Below are 16,359 nucleotides of genomic sequence, written 5' to 3'. Positions count from 1 at the left end.
GTCCTGCCTGTCTCTTAATTGAGACGCAATGTAAACAATATAGGCTTGGCAATATGGTTATAGGAATGGATTAAAGCCCAGCTTTGTCTGCACTGATGAATCACAGCTTTTTCTTCCTAGAAGATGTTATAAACCACTGATGAATTTAGCTAGCTGTAAGATCTGATGGAACAACATAAAAACAAACAGTACATCAAGGATTTTCCTGGAAAGACAGTGTTGCAAAATATTAAATATATTGGGTTTTCCAGTGAAAATGTAAGCATCAATTAGAATTTCTTACAACAATTTAGCAATTTTGAAAGCACCCACACTGTAAAAATGAAGATTCTTACAGAAATTCAGATAAAGTCCATGCCTTTCAGTATACAGTGTGTTAGTAAACTAGGCAGAAAACAATAGCATTGACTTGGAAACACTCAGTGGCTGCAACTTTGTCTAGCCTACACTTACCTGGAAGGACTTTTAACCATTTAACTATAGAGTAGATATAATGTAAGTAATCTCCTTTAACTGTAGGATTAGTAATTTTAAAAAAACCCTCTAAATGGCAGAAGTACGTGTTGTTATAATTTGCCTAAAAACAATTTATCATAGATTTATTGAACTTTTTAGTAGTATAAAAAATTAAAAGTAATTTTCATTATATTCATTTAAAGAATGATTCAGCAATGTATTGGAAACAAATTGCAAGATCTGAAGTGATGGGATTAGTTTGTATGGATTTCTCTATTATATATTCCCTGATTTTCTTTATGAAGAAATACACCTCAGAAATTGCCTCAGAAAGCCCTTTTGCAGTTACAACTTGAGTTGAAAAAGAATTTTATGAAATATGTTAGATACTGCATTTTAGGTTTTCTTAAATTCTACAGTCGTGAGCTGTTTACTTGTTTTTCATATACATTCTCATTTTTTAGGGAGCTACATTAGTTAGTAGTTTGTTATATATACATTACTTCTTAAAATTAATGATTTTAGATAATTAATAAAGCCCCTTGTGCAGTTTTAAAATGGTTTCACCAAATGCAACATGAAAGTTTATTTTTGAAATATAACTTTGATTTCTCTGAGGTTCATGTTCTATTTTTATGGTAAGAAAATATATTGTTACATTTTGCAAAAGAGCTATATTGAAAATATGGTTCAGTAGGAAAAAAATCACCTTAGAAGACTATAATTTTTTTAATTCTTTCACCTCTTTAGTAGTGTCAAGCATAATAATGTTTTTTCTTCTCTTTCACCTAAATAACTTGCATCAGGTATGAGGAGAATGAACTGAATTCTGCTTTATAAATCATCAGTGTTGTGGCTATGTTCCAATTGTATATGCAGAAGTTGCTTTCATTTACAGCATAGCTGTGTAAACAGATGTACCTAGCTAAATATTTATTTGCTATTTTCAATATTGGCAGTATTAAAGAAACACTAAAGAACCCATACTGACTTTGAGATATCAAGGTGACTTGAGTAAACAGAAGATATAGCTGGAAGAAAAAAAACCCTCTTTATTTGTATGCCATGCGAACTAGATGTGGAAATTGCTGAAATGCAATAAATAGGGAACACCATGATGCCACTTCTACAGAGTCACTTTTCAGAATATAAGAGAACTTTAACTATTCCTCTCGGTGTGGCCAGTTGATACTGATCACCCACCTACATACAAAACGCAGCTAGTTGCAGGGCTTCCAACACTGGATCAATAGCAGCCCAGCTTACATCCTTAACTCCAAGAGACAACAAAGAGTACAAATTGCTGCGACTCAGTATGAGTTCAGCTGGTTTGACAACCAATGCACAATCTCTTCTTTCAGAGTGAGATTTCCAAGAAAAAACTTCCATTTCTGTTATGTGTGGGTTTTGTCCAGTCTTCCTGTAGAAGTCACATTCTGCTGTGGCTAACTTTTCCTTTCAGCTTCTTAAAACCTTGATCCTAACCCGTATTTATTATCTTTATAGGGGAGGCAATCCTTCTTTCACACTTTGATGTCAGGAATTGAAATTTACTGGGAAAAATGTGCCAAATAAAATCGATGCTTTCATCATTCTAAGTACCTCAGACTGTACCAATTAATTCTGTGGGATTTGCACACCTTTTCAGGCCAGAGAGTAAAAAACTTAAAATCTGCCAAAATATTCCATTCACTATGCTTTATTGTTTCTTTGTTTCCTTTGGTCTCTGATATCCTAGGAGCATTTTTGTATGTTGACAATACTACAGATTTGGAGCTTTTTTCTATAAAAGATGGATGTGTGTTTCTAAATTTGCTCAGGGGGCAAATATAGTAAACAAGACAGTTCCATCTTAGGTAGCTTTTCTTAAAATATTGATAATCTCTTTTATATAAACTGTGTATCTGTGCAATTAAAAAAACCTACAAGAAAGTATCTCTGGGTATAGAATTTTCGTTTTCCAATTAAAGATGGAGCAGCACTTTGGTTTCTGCTTGTCTTAAATTATTTTCCAAATGCCTGGCTGACAAAGTCATACTCTCCACAATCATATCAATATATATTGACTTCTTAGATGATTTTGCTAGGAGTTGGAACTGCCAGGGATGCAGCTGTACATGTATTTCTGACAGTAGTTTGTAATTTAACCTGAAAAAGTCCATCTTGCTATTTAGAAATGCATGTTCTGGCTTTTTTGTATGAGGTATTTCGAGACAATCATTAAAACCTTGTCTTTTTTTTCTTACCACTGGAACCAAAGCATCTCAGGTAGTGCATACTGATATACAGTTATATCATGATGTACATATATACAATTACAAAAGTATCAGGAGGGAAGATTTATGAATAAAACCTTCATAAGAAAGTGTTTCATTTCGACTATTGTTCAATTTTTCTGAATGAGGGACACGATGATGAAAAAAAATGAGTGAAGAGCCCACATTTGTACTCCCTTTCACAAAGGAAGTCCTTTTGTTTTAATTCTGATTTTTTAAATTTTTCTGAAAACAAGAAAAGTCATCAGTTATTGGACTCAGCCAGCCCAGTAGGAGTGTAGGACTGCCTGCAGCATTGTTGAGCTTACAAGTTGGATCTTCATCGTTCTAGGGATGCTTGCTGAACTATAGTGATCCGGATGCATTTTAAATCCTCCAGGCATCATCTTGAAGTCATATACAAAGATCTGCCCACTTCAGCACACACTAGAGCTGCCTAAGTGCTTGCTATATCCCAAATAGCCAAATGCCCAGTTCATGCCTTTGTCTACCCAATGAGTAGGTAGGTATTTCTTTGTTCTTGTGACCTGCAGTGCAGCAATGCTGAGTTCTGCAGGTATACTCAATGGATTAGAGCCCACACAAACCCAACAGGAGGTAACAGCCTTGTTATATCAGTCAGCCAGGAAATGAGAGAGCTGCTTCCAATTTTGAGACCATATCTCCTGCTCCTTACAAAACTGTTCTAACCATTGATTCTGAGGACATTTTGTAATCAGGCACACTGAATTCACTGCTGAAATTGTTCTTCGTTTCATAAAGTAAGACCTCAATCACAGGGAAAGTACATGCTTATCTGTGTAGCCTAATGGTTATGGTACTTTCCTGAAGGAGGAGAGTCCCTGCATTCCAGTCTCTGCTCAGGAAGTGTTTGTTATCAAATGGTGTTTGGAGCAGGCCGATTTGTGAATCTAGCACTTAGGTGTTCTGGTAATAGACAGATTACATAGCTGTGAAGTCCTATATCCTTAAATAAAGTCGTGGAAATTTTACTCCATGTTTAAACTTTTTTCTTCATTTTTTTCAGCCTCAGGTTACTTTCATTTTAGGATTGGTATTACTTGGATGACTAACAATAATCATGCATCCACTCTTTAACTGCAAAATACTAGATAGATTCATTGTAATGCATTTTATTCATCTGTAAAACAGAGAAGTGTGAAGAAGAATGGAAAAATACTATGACTATGAGGAGATTAGTTCAACAGAAGGTCTTGAAATATGGAAACAGATGAAGAGGTTGAACAATGGGAAGTATGGGATTTTGTAGAGATTGCATGGTTAAAATTACAGGAAAGAAAAAAATACAAACTGAACAAATAGGGATTTGCGGAAATGTAGCAAACAGATTTCTGTACCAAATTGAAGGATAACAAAGCCATGGAATAAAAAAAAAAATTGGAAATGTGAGGTGATTCTTTTGTATATAAAGGAAAGGGATTGCTATGGTGGATGAAGATGCAAGGAGCAGAGCTGTTTTGCTTGTATTATTGTGGCACATACATATTCTTAGCATTGACCCCAGTCTCAATATACTGAAATGGAGTATAGCACAAGACGGATGTTTGTCCCTCAGAAGTGAAAAAACCAAGTATAAAACTGAAGACAACAAGTGAAGGCAGATACAAAATTCAGGGAAATGCAAAACAATAGTAGACAGCACAAATAGTTGTGTAACCTACGCAGAATGGACTCGTAAGTCTTCCAAGATGTTTTCCTTGTTTCTTTTTCGATAAACGTCATAACCAAGGAGAGAATTTGAGGCAGGGATTGTTTTGTGGACACTTATGGAGACTGGTGCTAGGCATAAGAAACCACATAGAAGAAAGTACAAAAGTGCCTGTCCAAAAATGTCAAGATGAGTGAGAGTGACTGCATTAACTGACAAGAGGTGAGTGATTTTGGTAAAATTATGAAATAGGTATGCACTATAAAGTTCCAGTAAGTAGCCTGCCTGCATTTGTGGTAGGTACTGGTGATGATATCTAAAAAGAATGCACCATCTAAGTAGTATGTTCAGAAAGTGGGCTCTGCAATGCTCTGAATAGATATAAGGAGGGTTAAAAATGCATTTAGTGAGGGCAGAGAAAAGGATATGGCAGTATCTGAGATGTGAGGTAAGAGCCTAGGTAATTTGTTCAGGTAGATGGCTAGAAAAAGTTCTAGCTTAGATTTTGCATAAGGAGTCCACAAGATGTAGATGTGGTCTGCCACAGGAACCTAAACCTTGGAAGTGATACAATCAGCAGAGATGGGGAGCTATTAGGTGTAGACATGAGATGTTGTTTTTCAGACAGATTAAGCATAAGTAGGTGATCTGACAGCCAGGCTTTCGGTGCTTGTTCCCAAGTACAAATCAACGGGTTTAATAATGGAAAGTGCAGTATTTTCAGATAATAGATTTTTTAAGATAATTATTAATAGAAATAATTGTAGACTTAGAGAATAAGTAAAATGGATTGTAATGCAAATGAAATTTTAGCTGGAGCAACTACAACCTGAGTGACCTATAGAGATATGATTCCTGATTTTTTCTGGTACTGATTCTATTTTTCAGAACAGTTTCTTCTGAAAAAGTATAATGAAGTAATTAGATTTCTTTGTTAAGTTTTTTGCAGATTATGCATCTGCAAGTTTTTAGTTGACAGATTTGGACAAGTGCCTTATAATTAATGTATATCTTTCTTATCCATTCTCTTTTTTTCCAGTTAGCACCTTCTTCAGAAGCAAAAAGCTCAAAACACTGTTGTTTAAGTGTTTTGTCACTCTCTGTGCCAGTCTTTCTCCATTGGTTTGTCTGTGCATCATTCCCATTCCATCTTAATTGCTGATGCCAATGGCAACATCCACTTGAAGTAAGAGTACAGCTTGCATTGCCCTATTATTACTAGCCATTGAGTTTGTGTGTGCCACTCAATCTGTAAGTGCTAATAAGTCTTTCCTAGAGAGTAGTGTTTTAAAGAAATAAATGTCTAGCCTATTAGAAGTAATGTAGACATTAGCTACCATGGGGTTATGGTCACTCTTGCAGACAGTTGCATTCAAATACAGCACAGAACCAGATTATTTCAGCCACAAAAACATGTAAAACTGGAGTTTTTAAATAATAGAATATTCTCAATACAAGTGACTAGAAGATAAAAGTATTCCAATCTCATTTATGCAGTCGATAACATAAAAAAGGAGTCTTCTGAGGAGAGTGTGTAATTTCTTATTGCAGAATAGAGCAAGCTTTGGACTTGGTTTTTGCCTCAGATTTTTGTTTTGGTTTTAAGCAGGGTTATGTTTTTAACAAGCTGCAGATGGTTTTGTGAAATGTTGTGATGAGCAGCAACCCAGATAGTTGGATTAGTTTTCTCTAGGTGTACTAAGTATGCATTTGAATTAGGCTTCTAGAACTGATAAAAGCATATCCTCTTCACTGTGTAACAAAAACATCATTATCCTCAGTTAGCATCTATGTTGAGACTTCTTTATTTGGTTAGGAGATAGGAACCAAGACTGGAGAATGAGAATGTCCTTGTCACGCTCAAAGCAGAAACTTTCCTTCATTTTACCTTATTTGTGTATAAGCTTTGGATATAATAGGATAAACTAAAAGGTTTCCTTTAGAGACCTCTGAAAGTAGACCATTTTAAAAGCAGGTAGGTGTCTACCCTACTTTTTCATGAAACATTTTACCCATTCAAGCAGACTTTTAAAAACAGCTTGTTTTGATAGCAGCCTGTTCTCCTGTGGGCCTTCAGCCTTTGCTTCCTGGCAGCACCTTTGGTGCGAAAAGAGAGTGATCAATTGGGAGACTATCAGTGCCAGCATGCATAGAGTGATAAGTTAACACACCACTGGGAATTTCTAGGGCCCACCAAGATACTTCACTTCTAATGTGCTAACAAGCTCATTTTTCTACCTCTTGCCTCTTCAGTTATTTTTTTTTCTCAGAAGAGCTTAGAAGTTGAGTGCATCAGGCATAATGAAAAGCTCTGTAGGAGGGAGAAGCAATAACCCCATTTTTCCCTTTTCAGCCAAATAGAAAATTAGTTTCTGGTAATACACAAAGGCCAGTATTTTTTGTGCAAGGGGCACTGCTGTGAATCAAAGGACTCTATTAACTGCAGAAAATTCAGCAGCTGTGAATCTCCCCCAATGAAAAAAGTGCTTTTCAACAAGTTGTGAGATACGTAGTATTATTTAGACTTCAACCATCAGTTTCATCCTCTACCACTTATACATAGCCTCTTAAAAACTGTGCTATATTAGTCTCCTCTGTTAAGGCTCAATACTGTGTTTATCCCCCAACCTTAGAACCATTACAGTGAGAGATTTTTATATTTTCTCTTGTCCCAGTGCTTCTGTTATAGCTTCTCCAAACTGCGACTTCTGCTGCGGTTCAGCTGGATTTAGAAAGAATTTGGTACACAGATTTTGGAGGGAAAACTGTTTCCCAGTTTCACTATGTAACCAAGTTATGATCAAAGGAAATACGATAGAAGCAATTTTATTTTTTGTTTCCAGATAGTATATTCTCTATAATTTTTTTCATATTTAGATAGACTGTAAAATCTGCAGTAAATATTGTACAGAAAAAAAAGGAATAAATTGAGTAGGAAAAGTTCTGTAGTTGTTGAAGTTTAGTTTTGTAACCTAATATGAAGATTATTGTTTAGAACTTTAATTTGGTTTTGGGAATTTTATTGCTTACCATAACTGAAAATAGTATCATTATTTATTTGAAATATTAGCACTTGTAATTAAAAATGCTTATCACATGAAGTGCAGTTTTTATGTTTGAATTTCTAAAAAATGTGTGCAAGATGAATATTATCTCCATTTCACAGGTGGTGAAATTGAGTCAGAATGGTAGTTTCCTCACTGTCCCTGATCCCCTTGAAAAGTGCAGCAGACCTGAAATCAGAACCCAGGACTTTCAAGAAACGTATTATGAGTGCATTCCTCCACAGCATGCTGATTTGTTTGGGGATTTTTTAGGAAAACAGAACCATGTAAGGAGAAAATTACCTCACTATCTACAAATAAATTATGAAGGGAAAAAAAAGTGAGCATAACTGTAAGTGTAAGGGAAAATTTCTTATCATTCTCTGTTTCCGTAAGATAGCTGGAGAGGGTGTCCCTCATTCAACATACTGAGTCCAGCTGGAGGACTTGAAAGTTGTGCGAGAAAAGGTTAACTGATTTCTCAGTTCAGCAACTATACAACATGAAGTCAGCATGGTAGTTTTTCTTGATAATTGTATGTTGCTGCCTGCTGCTCTACATTTTGACAGCCATTTCCATAGTTGCTTTCATGAACAGCAGAAATATTCTCTCTTTTTCTCGCTCTCTCTGTGCTGACATCAAATTGGGCCTGCTGGAACAAGAAGCCTGGAGAGGGTTCTTCAAAAACAACAACACTTCAAAATACTGGTCTCTTTTCAATAATATTAGAAAGGGAGAACACAGGGAAAAGGAAGAAGTACAGTATTTTTCCTGTCAGTGCTCTGCCAACACCCTGTTAACCAGTATTTAAGGGTCCTGTGGATTCTTTACAAATATTCTTGCTTGTTTTAATGGCATAATTGACAAGGTGTTTCTCCCTGAAATTTCACTGTGTATTTATCTTAACTCTGTGTGTGTGTTTAGGGATTATGGAAGCAGTTCATTATGGGAAAGTGCAAAATCATTTATTTTGTTAATGCTAAGATTATGTTTTATGCTACATCTCTTAAAAATTGAAAAATGTTTACATTTAATTGGGACCAGAATATAGGCAAATTGGTTACTTGAAAGAGAGTGTTTAAGTTGCTATTGTTTGAAAACAATTTCAGGAAGTTTTGCATGAGACATGAAAAAAATACAGTTGAACCGTATGGTTTTACATTAATCGTGTCAATTTTACACTTAATATTATGTCAGTGCATCAGAAAATACCACAGTTATGTAAAGAATTAAAAATGTGTACACTTACTGAAATACATGATATGTATTTAACAAAAACAAGAATTCTGAATTACTGGACACTGATATTTAGCAGTTACAGTACATGATATAAATTCATCCTTAATTCTTGGCTAAACCAGTTATGAGGAGAGAGCACGATACCTGCAAACAATTGTTCAACATCATCTAGAGCCTACAACTTTTGAAGATTTTGCTGCTCAGGTTTTCTGTCCAGCACCTTATCACCATTTGCCCTCAGAGACGGGTAAGAAGTTAAGAACAGTTTTTATACAGTCTTGCTTGAAATGCAGTATCCTTACTTATAAAGACTGAAAACTCAGACCTTTGCACATCATTGAGGGTTACCATTAATTGGAGAGATGATACATACTTGAGAACCTGGGCAAAGTTGTCTTTAAATCTTTATTCTGTTTTCTGGCATCATGAGCCAGTGCCTGGCGTTAAGATTTGGCAAGCTGCTTTAATATAGCAATCAGACCCTGTATTTTTACAGAAAATTTTACCACATTCCCCTGTCTAAAGTCTGCATGGAAGCATTGGTGCACTTTCATCTAGGCTAGTTCAGGCAGAAATATTCTCTAAGTACACCTTCCTCATAAGAAAGTTTTAAGGCTCGCTACCTGTTTAGAATGTAAAGTTTTAAACTGGAAATCAGAGCCTTGCAAACATTAATTTTGTTCCCAGGTTATTAGTTGCAAAGTTGGTTTTAAGGTAATTTTTACTTTCCAGTACAATACCTGTTTTATAAGAGGATACTGCATTTTCAGTTACTAATGAGAAAATCAGTAAAAGAAAATTAATAACTCAAGGCCTTCCTGTTCTGACATTTCTTGAACTCCTTATGATTATTTCATTATTTTATTTCCCCTCTTTTTAGATCATTAAATATCAGTTCTGTTTATCTGAAGGTAAGACAAAGTGTCCAAAAACCCCTTTGTTCCTCTTACTTTTACTAGAGCACTAAGCTTGTAACCAAATTGTATGCAAACTTTCCTTGTTGCCCTTGTTCACACTAAAAAAGACAATTCACACTGATTGAGAAATGACCACTACATCTTCTAAAAGTCTTAGTCTTTTACTAACCTCAGGTCTGCATGAAGCACTAACACTGGTTCTGGGATTAAGGTAACTAATGATAGAGACAGTTGTTGAATGAGTAACACTTTATTGTGTTGACCTTTGTTTCTCAGCATGCACAAGTAGTACTGGATGGCAGTGGTGTGTTTTGTACCCTTGTACTGTCTTTCATTGATGTTGTAAGATATTCTCCAGTGATAACCTAGGAGAGAAGGAGAAGAAGAATGTGTAAAACTTGAAATTCTGGCTCAGAAAAACCTTATTTAATGATAATCAAAATGCTTCCATGAAAAAGCTGTAAATCTAAATGAAATAAATTTTGTAACAATAATTTGGCAAGTTGTTACCTGAAAATTTGTTTCTCAATCTCAAAAATATATGCAGAAATTAATTCTAAATTATACAAGAATTGTGATAGGACTACAGAAAGAATGACTGAGAGATATTAAAATGTTGACACTCCTTTACTTGAAAGTATAAACAATAACTAGAAATGCGGTGCAGTTTCAAAGTATAATAAGTGGTATAGTTATGCTAGTGGAAATAGTTGAGACCAAAGAGAAACAGAATTAAAAGTAATATAAAACTAATTAAACCAGTATAAAAAAGAGTAACATAATTTAATGTATGAAAACATTTGAATGGGAAAAATCTGTAACCAGAAACATTAAAACAATAACCAGGGATACCAATCCTTGCCACGTTTCCTGCCTGATGGACCTAGTAAGTATTCAACACCAGACACTTTGTATGGCTAGTATATGTTCCGTATTCTAGTGCACTTATAGTAGTTCTGCCTATTTATTTTCAGAAACCTCATTCCAGGCCAAGTCCTTCCACCCTCTTCCTCTAGTTCTTTCTTTCAGGGTGAAGCAAACCTACTTTTCTGTGCTAGTTTGGTGCATCAGAGTACTGTGCTCTACAGTGGCAATTCCTATATTCTTTTAAAAATTGTCCTAGTCATACTTTGTATTCTCTAACATGATCTGAAGTGAGGTTATGATTTTTTAGAAACTTGATTTTTAACTTAACCTTTCTATCAAACTCAATAATTTTCTGTAGGAATCTAATTAATAGGAGCTTGTGATGTATTTCACATCTGCATGTGTGTGTGTCTACATACCGCAAAACATGATGCCCTGTCCTGAGGGCCACATTCTTCTGAACCTTGCATTGTGCAGTGCAAATGACCAAGACATCAGTGTCAGGAGCAGCCAGCAGCTTCCTAGAATGGACTTGCAGCACAGTGTGACTCAGAGTCAAAGAACGTCTTCCCAGATCTGCCTGACTCTGAGCTTTTGTTTCAGCCCAAGGAAACTGGGGATGCTCTGGCAGTCCTGCTTGCAGCCTGATCCTTGTTCCGTCTGAGGCTTCTGGAACTCTTATCCTCAGCTCTAGGACAGAGTGCCTGGAATAGCACCACACCATCTACCTCCAAACTGACTCTGGAGGGCACAAATTGTAAAGCCTGAGTCTGGTATAAGATGACACTGCAGTTACCTGCCAAAAAGGCTACCCCAGGGTTTGAGGTTAGCCTAGAAACCACTGGTTTCCAGTTCTAGTGAAGGCAGACCTGTGACTGAGGCTGCTACAGATGACCCAAATCTCTGATGGACTTTAGTCCACAAGTCCACTAGGTATGCTGTTAAAAAAATACATATCCACAAGTTTTCAAGGCCCCTGCAACAGGTGGATTTCTTGAAAGATGTACAGAGCACTGAACTATGCCAGGATTGAACATAGGAGGTGGTGCTGGAGTCCTGCCTGGGAATCCTCGTGCATTCATCACCCCCAGGATGACTCAGACAAAACCTTGCAGGCTGTCTGCCCAACATGTCCATGTCATCTCAAAATTTCTGACCAGATTCTAAAAATACATCACATTTTTAAATACAAAATATTTCATTTATGTCTGGGAGTTCTTTTAATGAAAAATAATTGAACAGAAGAGGCTAGAAAAAAAATCCACATTTTAGATATCATAGACTTGATTCTTTATTTGTATCATGATCTCCAAGTTTACAACTGCTGAATATGTTTAATTTTATAAAATATTCTATACATTTTTGTCATCTAAGAAAGATCTGTAGAAACTATGAGGCTTCTACAGCCCATCACCAGGTATTGTCATTTTGTTGTTGTTGTTGTGATACCATTGACCAGTTGCAGCATGCCATTTTTTTCATTTGAACTATGATAATCGGAGCAAATAGAGAAAATGCCATTCAGTAACAAACTATATTCCCTCAACGTATTTTATATTTCCTCAACATATTTTATCAAAGGCTCAGCCCTCCGCAAAAGCTGTTTTCTTTTTTACCATGGGTGCTCTTCAATACAATGTGATTGTGGCAGCTGCTGTTTTATCTAGAAGCTTAGTTTGCCCTGTCAAAATATCTGACAAGTCCACCTTCCCATGTTTAGGAACCTGACTAGAGTAGTGGATGTGTACATTTTCAAAAAATTGAGATTTACCTGTACTTAAGCACAGAATGTAATTCAGTTGCCTCTGTGTTTTTTACGTTATGCTGTCTCTGTTAAATACTGTAATTGCAAATACTCTGCTAAATAGAGTGACTCGTCCTATGCAGCTATTGAGTGAACCAGATCTCTGTGACACCAGAATAGGTTGAGGGAACTGTCGATGGTAAGCTCAATTATATTGAAGGGCACATTGACCTCATGATGCTAAGATTCTGAGCTTTAAAATGTACTCACATCTTGAGTTTGTTTTTTCTCTGTCTTCTTATGTTCCCTTTCTTCCTACTTAAACTAGTACCTCATTACAGTAAACTTTATAGAGAAGGAGCCTCTCTACATTAGTCATGGAATTTTCCTTGTGACAAAAGCACCAGACTTTTTGGTCCCAACAATCACTCCCGTATTCTCAAGCCTGCATTCAGAACAATTCTGCTGCCCCACTCCCAAACTAAGTGGGGATGCCATCATATAGGCAGGGAAGCAGTGGAATGTAGAGGTAATGATGCTTCAGCCTTGCACAAGAAAAAATCAAATTTAACAGCTCACATCTAAATTTCTTTTGCTGCTTGCTTGTTGTGAAACTTGGAACTAGTGCCCTTTTTGGCCCTGTACCACCCCTTCATAGATGAGAATGATGGTGCTTTGTCACTCTAGAAGGGTCTGAGCAACGCTTGATGTTGGTCATTCCAGTGTGCTGGAAGTAAAGTGTGTGATTGGAAGTAAAGCTGAAATACAGAAATGAGGACTCTGTGTCTGGAAGGACTGGAAGACTTTCTCATTATCCCTTCTCTAATCCAAACTCAGGAAGACTTTTTTTCATTCCAAATCAGAGCAAAACCTCAAAACTTACTGACATTTTCCAAATGGAATGTCATATTGGAACAGCTGAAGCTGAAACATTTCTGAACTATTGTCCTTAAGTCAACCACTTCAGTGAAGGTACATTGAGGTACTGCACTTTGAGGCAGTAAATTCAGTGTGGGCTGCTAGAAACCCAAACAGATCAACTTTCTACATTTAATTAAATGGGTCCACTGAAAAAAGAGTATGATTGTCCAATTAAAAAACATCGTACAAGGGGATGCTAATTTTTGAAGTTTTGACTTTATTTTCTTGTGACATTTGCTTGTGTAATTCCTTCAATTTTTGTTTTAAAGCATAGGGCAAAATAGAAATTCTGTAACACTGATTAACAACCACATGATACATAAGCTAAACTGCAACCTCTAGAGCCACCACCACCTCCTGCAGACTGAGATAGGACAATAATTGGTAGTAATGGTGAGCTCTGCCTGAATCTTCACTAGTGGAAAGACTGGGAATTTTGCCAGTGGGTTTCACAGATGTTAGTTGACAGAGAGGAACAGGCTTACCTAACATGCATGGTTCCAGCCGGGTTCTGAAGAGCATTCTTCAATGGACATGGACTTGGCTGCTGTTTTGCCTCAAATTTAATCTTTTTTTGCTGTGTTCTTTCTCATGTCTGCCTCTTAGTTCTTTCTCTTCTACCAGTTCTGGTCTCCCAGGTCTTTAGACCATCTTTTCCTCACCTCTTTGCCTTCCTGTGCAGCTGCTTTTGCAGTTTTTCTCTCTACATCTGCTTCTCACTTCCTGTCCTCATTTCACAAAATTTGTGAGAGACTTAATTAATTTGACACTATCAAAGCTCTGCTGAGCGTGACAGACAACTTGGCCAAATTTGTAGTGGAATTTGTAAGAGTGGCAGAGGGCACAAGCTGTACAAAAATGATTGCCCTCTTCCCTGAAGGTCAGGTGGGATATGCTGAAGTATCTTAAAGAACATCAGAATCTACGAACATGTAAAAATTATATTTTCCTCTGTGGTCATTCTGAGACAGCACTCAGGACAGCATTGATCCAGACAACGAGGTGTGATAAAGCCAGAAGCAGAGAGTAGTCTTACCCTGTCTTAACATCAGCATCCTGTCAGGCTTCTGCTCAGTGATTTTTTCACCTTTGAAAGTCAGAACTGATTGGCAAGATGAGTTATGGCAATGCATATGTTATGATACCTCCAGATTCCTCCAGCTCACCTTACTTCTCAGTCTGTGTGGAGCTAGTATTCCATTTTACATTTAAATAGTTAATTTCTGAGCAAAAAAAATGTACTATTATTAGAAGATCCTAAAATTTTTCAAATGGAGTGTGAAAATGTCGCATTTCAACTTTGTTGACCGACCTCCTTGTTCAGAAGCAATTAAAGCGGCTTTACATTATGGCCCCAAAATATCATAGCACATCAGGCTATGATATTTGTCACTTGTCAAGCCTAAGAGGAGAAAAATACGGACATTTTTCAACCTCTTAAAAATCCAAACACATCTATTTTGTTTATTTTATAGAACTTTCTGGATTCACATCAATTGCCAATAAAGCCTTCATGTTTAACCCTGGGTTTATATTTTGGATAACTAAATATTTCATTGTTGTTGTGGTTTAGGAATGGTATTCTCCAATTCAGTGTTCCCACTGAAACCATTCCAAACCGCATGCTGCACCTTCACTCCTCCTCCCTCTTCCCCTCCCCTGTGGTGGGCTCGAGAGGAGAATTGGAGGCATAAAAGGTAAAGATCACGTGTTGAGATAAGAACAATTTACTGGAAACAGCAATGAGATAAGAAAACAAACAGTAATAGCAACAATATTAGTGACAGGGGGTACAAGAAAGAGACAAACAATTCATATGGAAACCCAACCACTTCCTCCGCCACATTATGCTGACCCAGAAGCAGCCTTTCCCCCGTCCCCAGAAAATGACATGAGGTGGTATCGAATAAGCTCTGGGTCCTAACCATGCCCCATTTTTCTGCAAAAATTAACCCTGTCATGGCCAGAACCAGGACGTTATCCACCCCTTATTCTGTAGCATCTCTGTCATGCCCAGATCCTACACCTTCCAAATGTATACATATATATATAGATGCATGAGTATCTATACACAAGCATGAGTATCATTTCCATAGTCAATGGCCATCCCTTCAAGATGTCTGTTGAGTTCACTTAGTCCATGACTCTGGGTTCTACCTGTCCTAGATGTCTTCCAGGGCAGAGAAACTGGTGTACTGTTGACTGGTTGCAAGCTGCATCAGGAGCTCATGACTGGTGTATCCGGAGCAGTCCATGCTCATTTGTCTGTGGTAGTTATGGTGCACAGTGGCAGTGTCATTCAGCAACCAGTGTTATACAATTCAACATTACAGACTGTTCTCACCCAAAAATCAAATCCCCCTGCAACATGACTTGATCCAGCTTTTGTCCCTCAATAGCTTCTGCTGCTCGCCACATAGGACTCCATACACCAGCTTTGCATTTTCCATGTATCCCTACAATACAGCAGGAACCATCAGTAAAGAGACCGCATTGCTTTTCATTTTCTGGTAGCTGATTATACTATGGGGCTTCCTCAGCATGTGTCACCTTCTCCTTCTCCGATGATGATGATAGTCTGAAATTTTTGCCTTCGGGCCAGTTCATGATGACTTCCAAGATCCCTGGGAGACCAGGGTTTCCTGTTCGAGTTCACTGTGTGATCAGTGTGACCCACTTACTCCACATAGCATCAGTGGCATGATGTGTGGAAGGGACTTTCCCACTGAACATCCAGCCCAGCACTGGCAGTCAGGGTGCCAGGAGGAGCTGTGCTTCACCACCAATCACTTCTGAAGCATCTTGAACCCCTTCATAAGCAGCCAGTATCTCTTTTTCAGTTGGAGTGTAACAGGCCTCGGATCCTTTGTATCCCCAACTCTAGAACCCCAGAGTTCATCCTCGAGTCTCCCTGGATACTTTTTGCCAGGGACTCCAGGAAGGACCTTTCTCCCTGCCTGCAGTGTAGAGAACATTCTTCATGTTTCACATTCCTGTCCTGACTGGCCCAAGGGCTACTGCGTGAACAAGCTTCTTTTTAATATTCAAAAGGCTGTTGTTGTTCAGGACCCCACTTAAAATTGTTCTTCCTTCATGTCATATGATAAAGAAGGCTTACAACCTGACTGTAACCTGGAATACGCATCCTCCAAAAACTCACAGCACCTAGAAAAGCCTGTGTTTCCTTCTTGCTAATTGGTGTGGACATAGCTGCTATTTTGTTGAC

At 37.4% G+C, this 16,359-nt stretch overlaps 1 protein-coding gene across 18 annotated transcripts in view; it reads left to right on the top strand.

Annotated features, from left to right (window-relative positions):
* Positions 1 to 16,359, top strand: part of RALGAPA1 (Ral GTPase activating protein catalytic alpha subunit 1) — a 151,575-nt gene that overhangs the window by 127,402 nt on the left and 7,814 nt on the right. For 10 of the 18 annotated variants that reach the window (XM_027670920.1, XM_027670900.1, XM_027670816.1 and 7 more), the window contains one exon: positions 8,807 to 8,931. In XM_027670920.1, the coding sequence (XP_027526721.1) occupies positions 8,807 to 8,931 (125 nt within the window). Of the gene's footprint in view, positions 1 to 8,806; positions 8,932 to 9,387; positions 9,391 to 9,564; positions 9,596 to 9,775; positions 12,890 to 12,951; positions 14,775 to 16,359 lie in introns of those variants that run through there. The other 8 variants (XM_027670822.1, XM_027670927.1, XM_027670831.1 and 5 more) reach the window with 3 other exon arrangements.

Source organism: Neopelma chrysocephalum, unplaced genomic scaffold (assembly GCF_003984885.1).
Source record: "Neopelma chrysocephalum unplaced genomic scaffold, ASM398488v2 Primary Assembly neopelma1_24, whole genome shotgun sequence".
NCBI classification, from domain to species: domain Eukaryota; kingdom Metazoa; phylum Chordata; class Aves; order Passeriformes; family Pipridae; genus Neopelma; species Neopelma chrysocephalum.
This window is presented reverse-complemented; position numbering and strand designations above follow the sequence as displayed.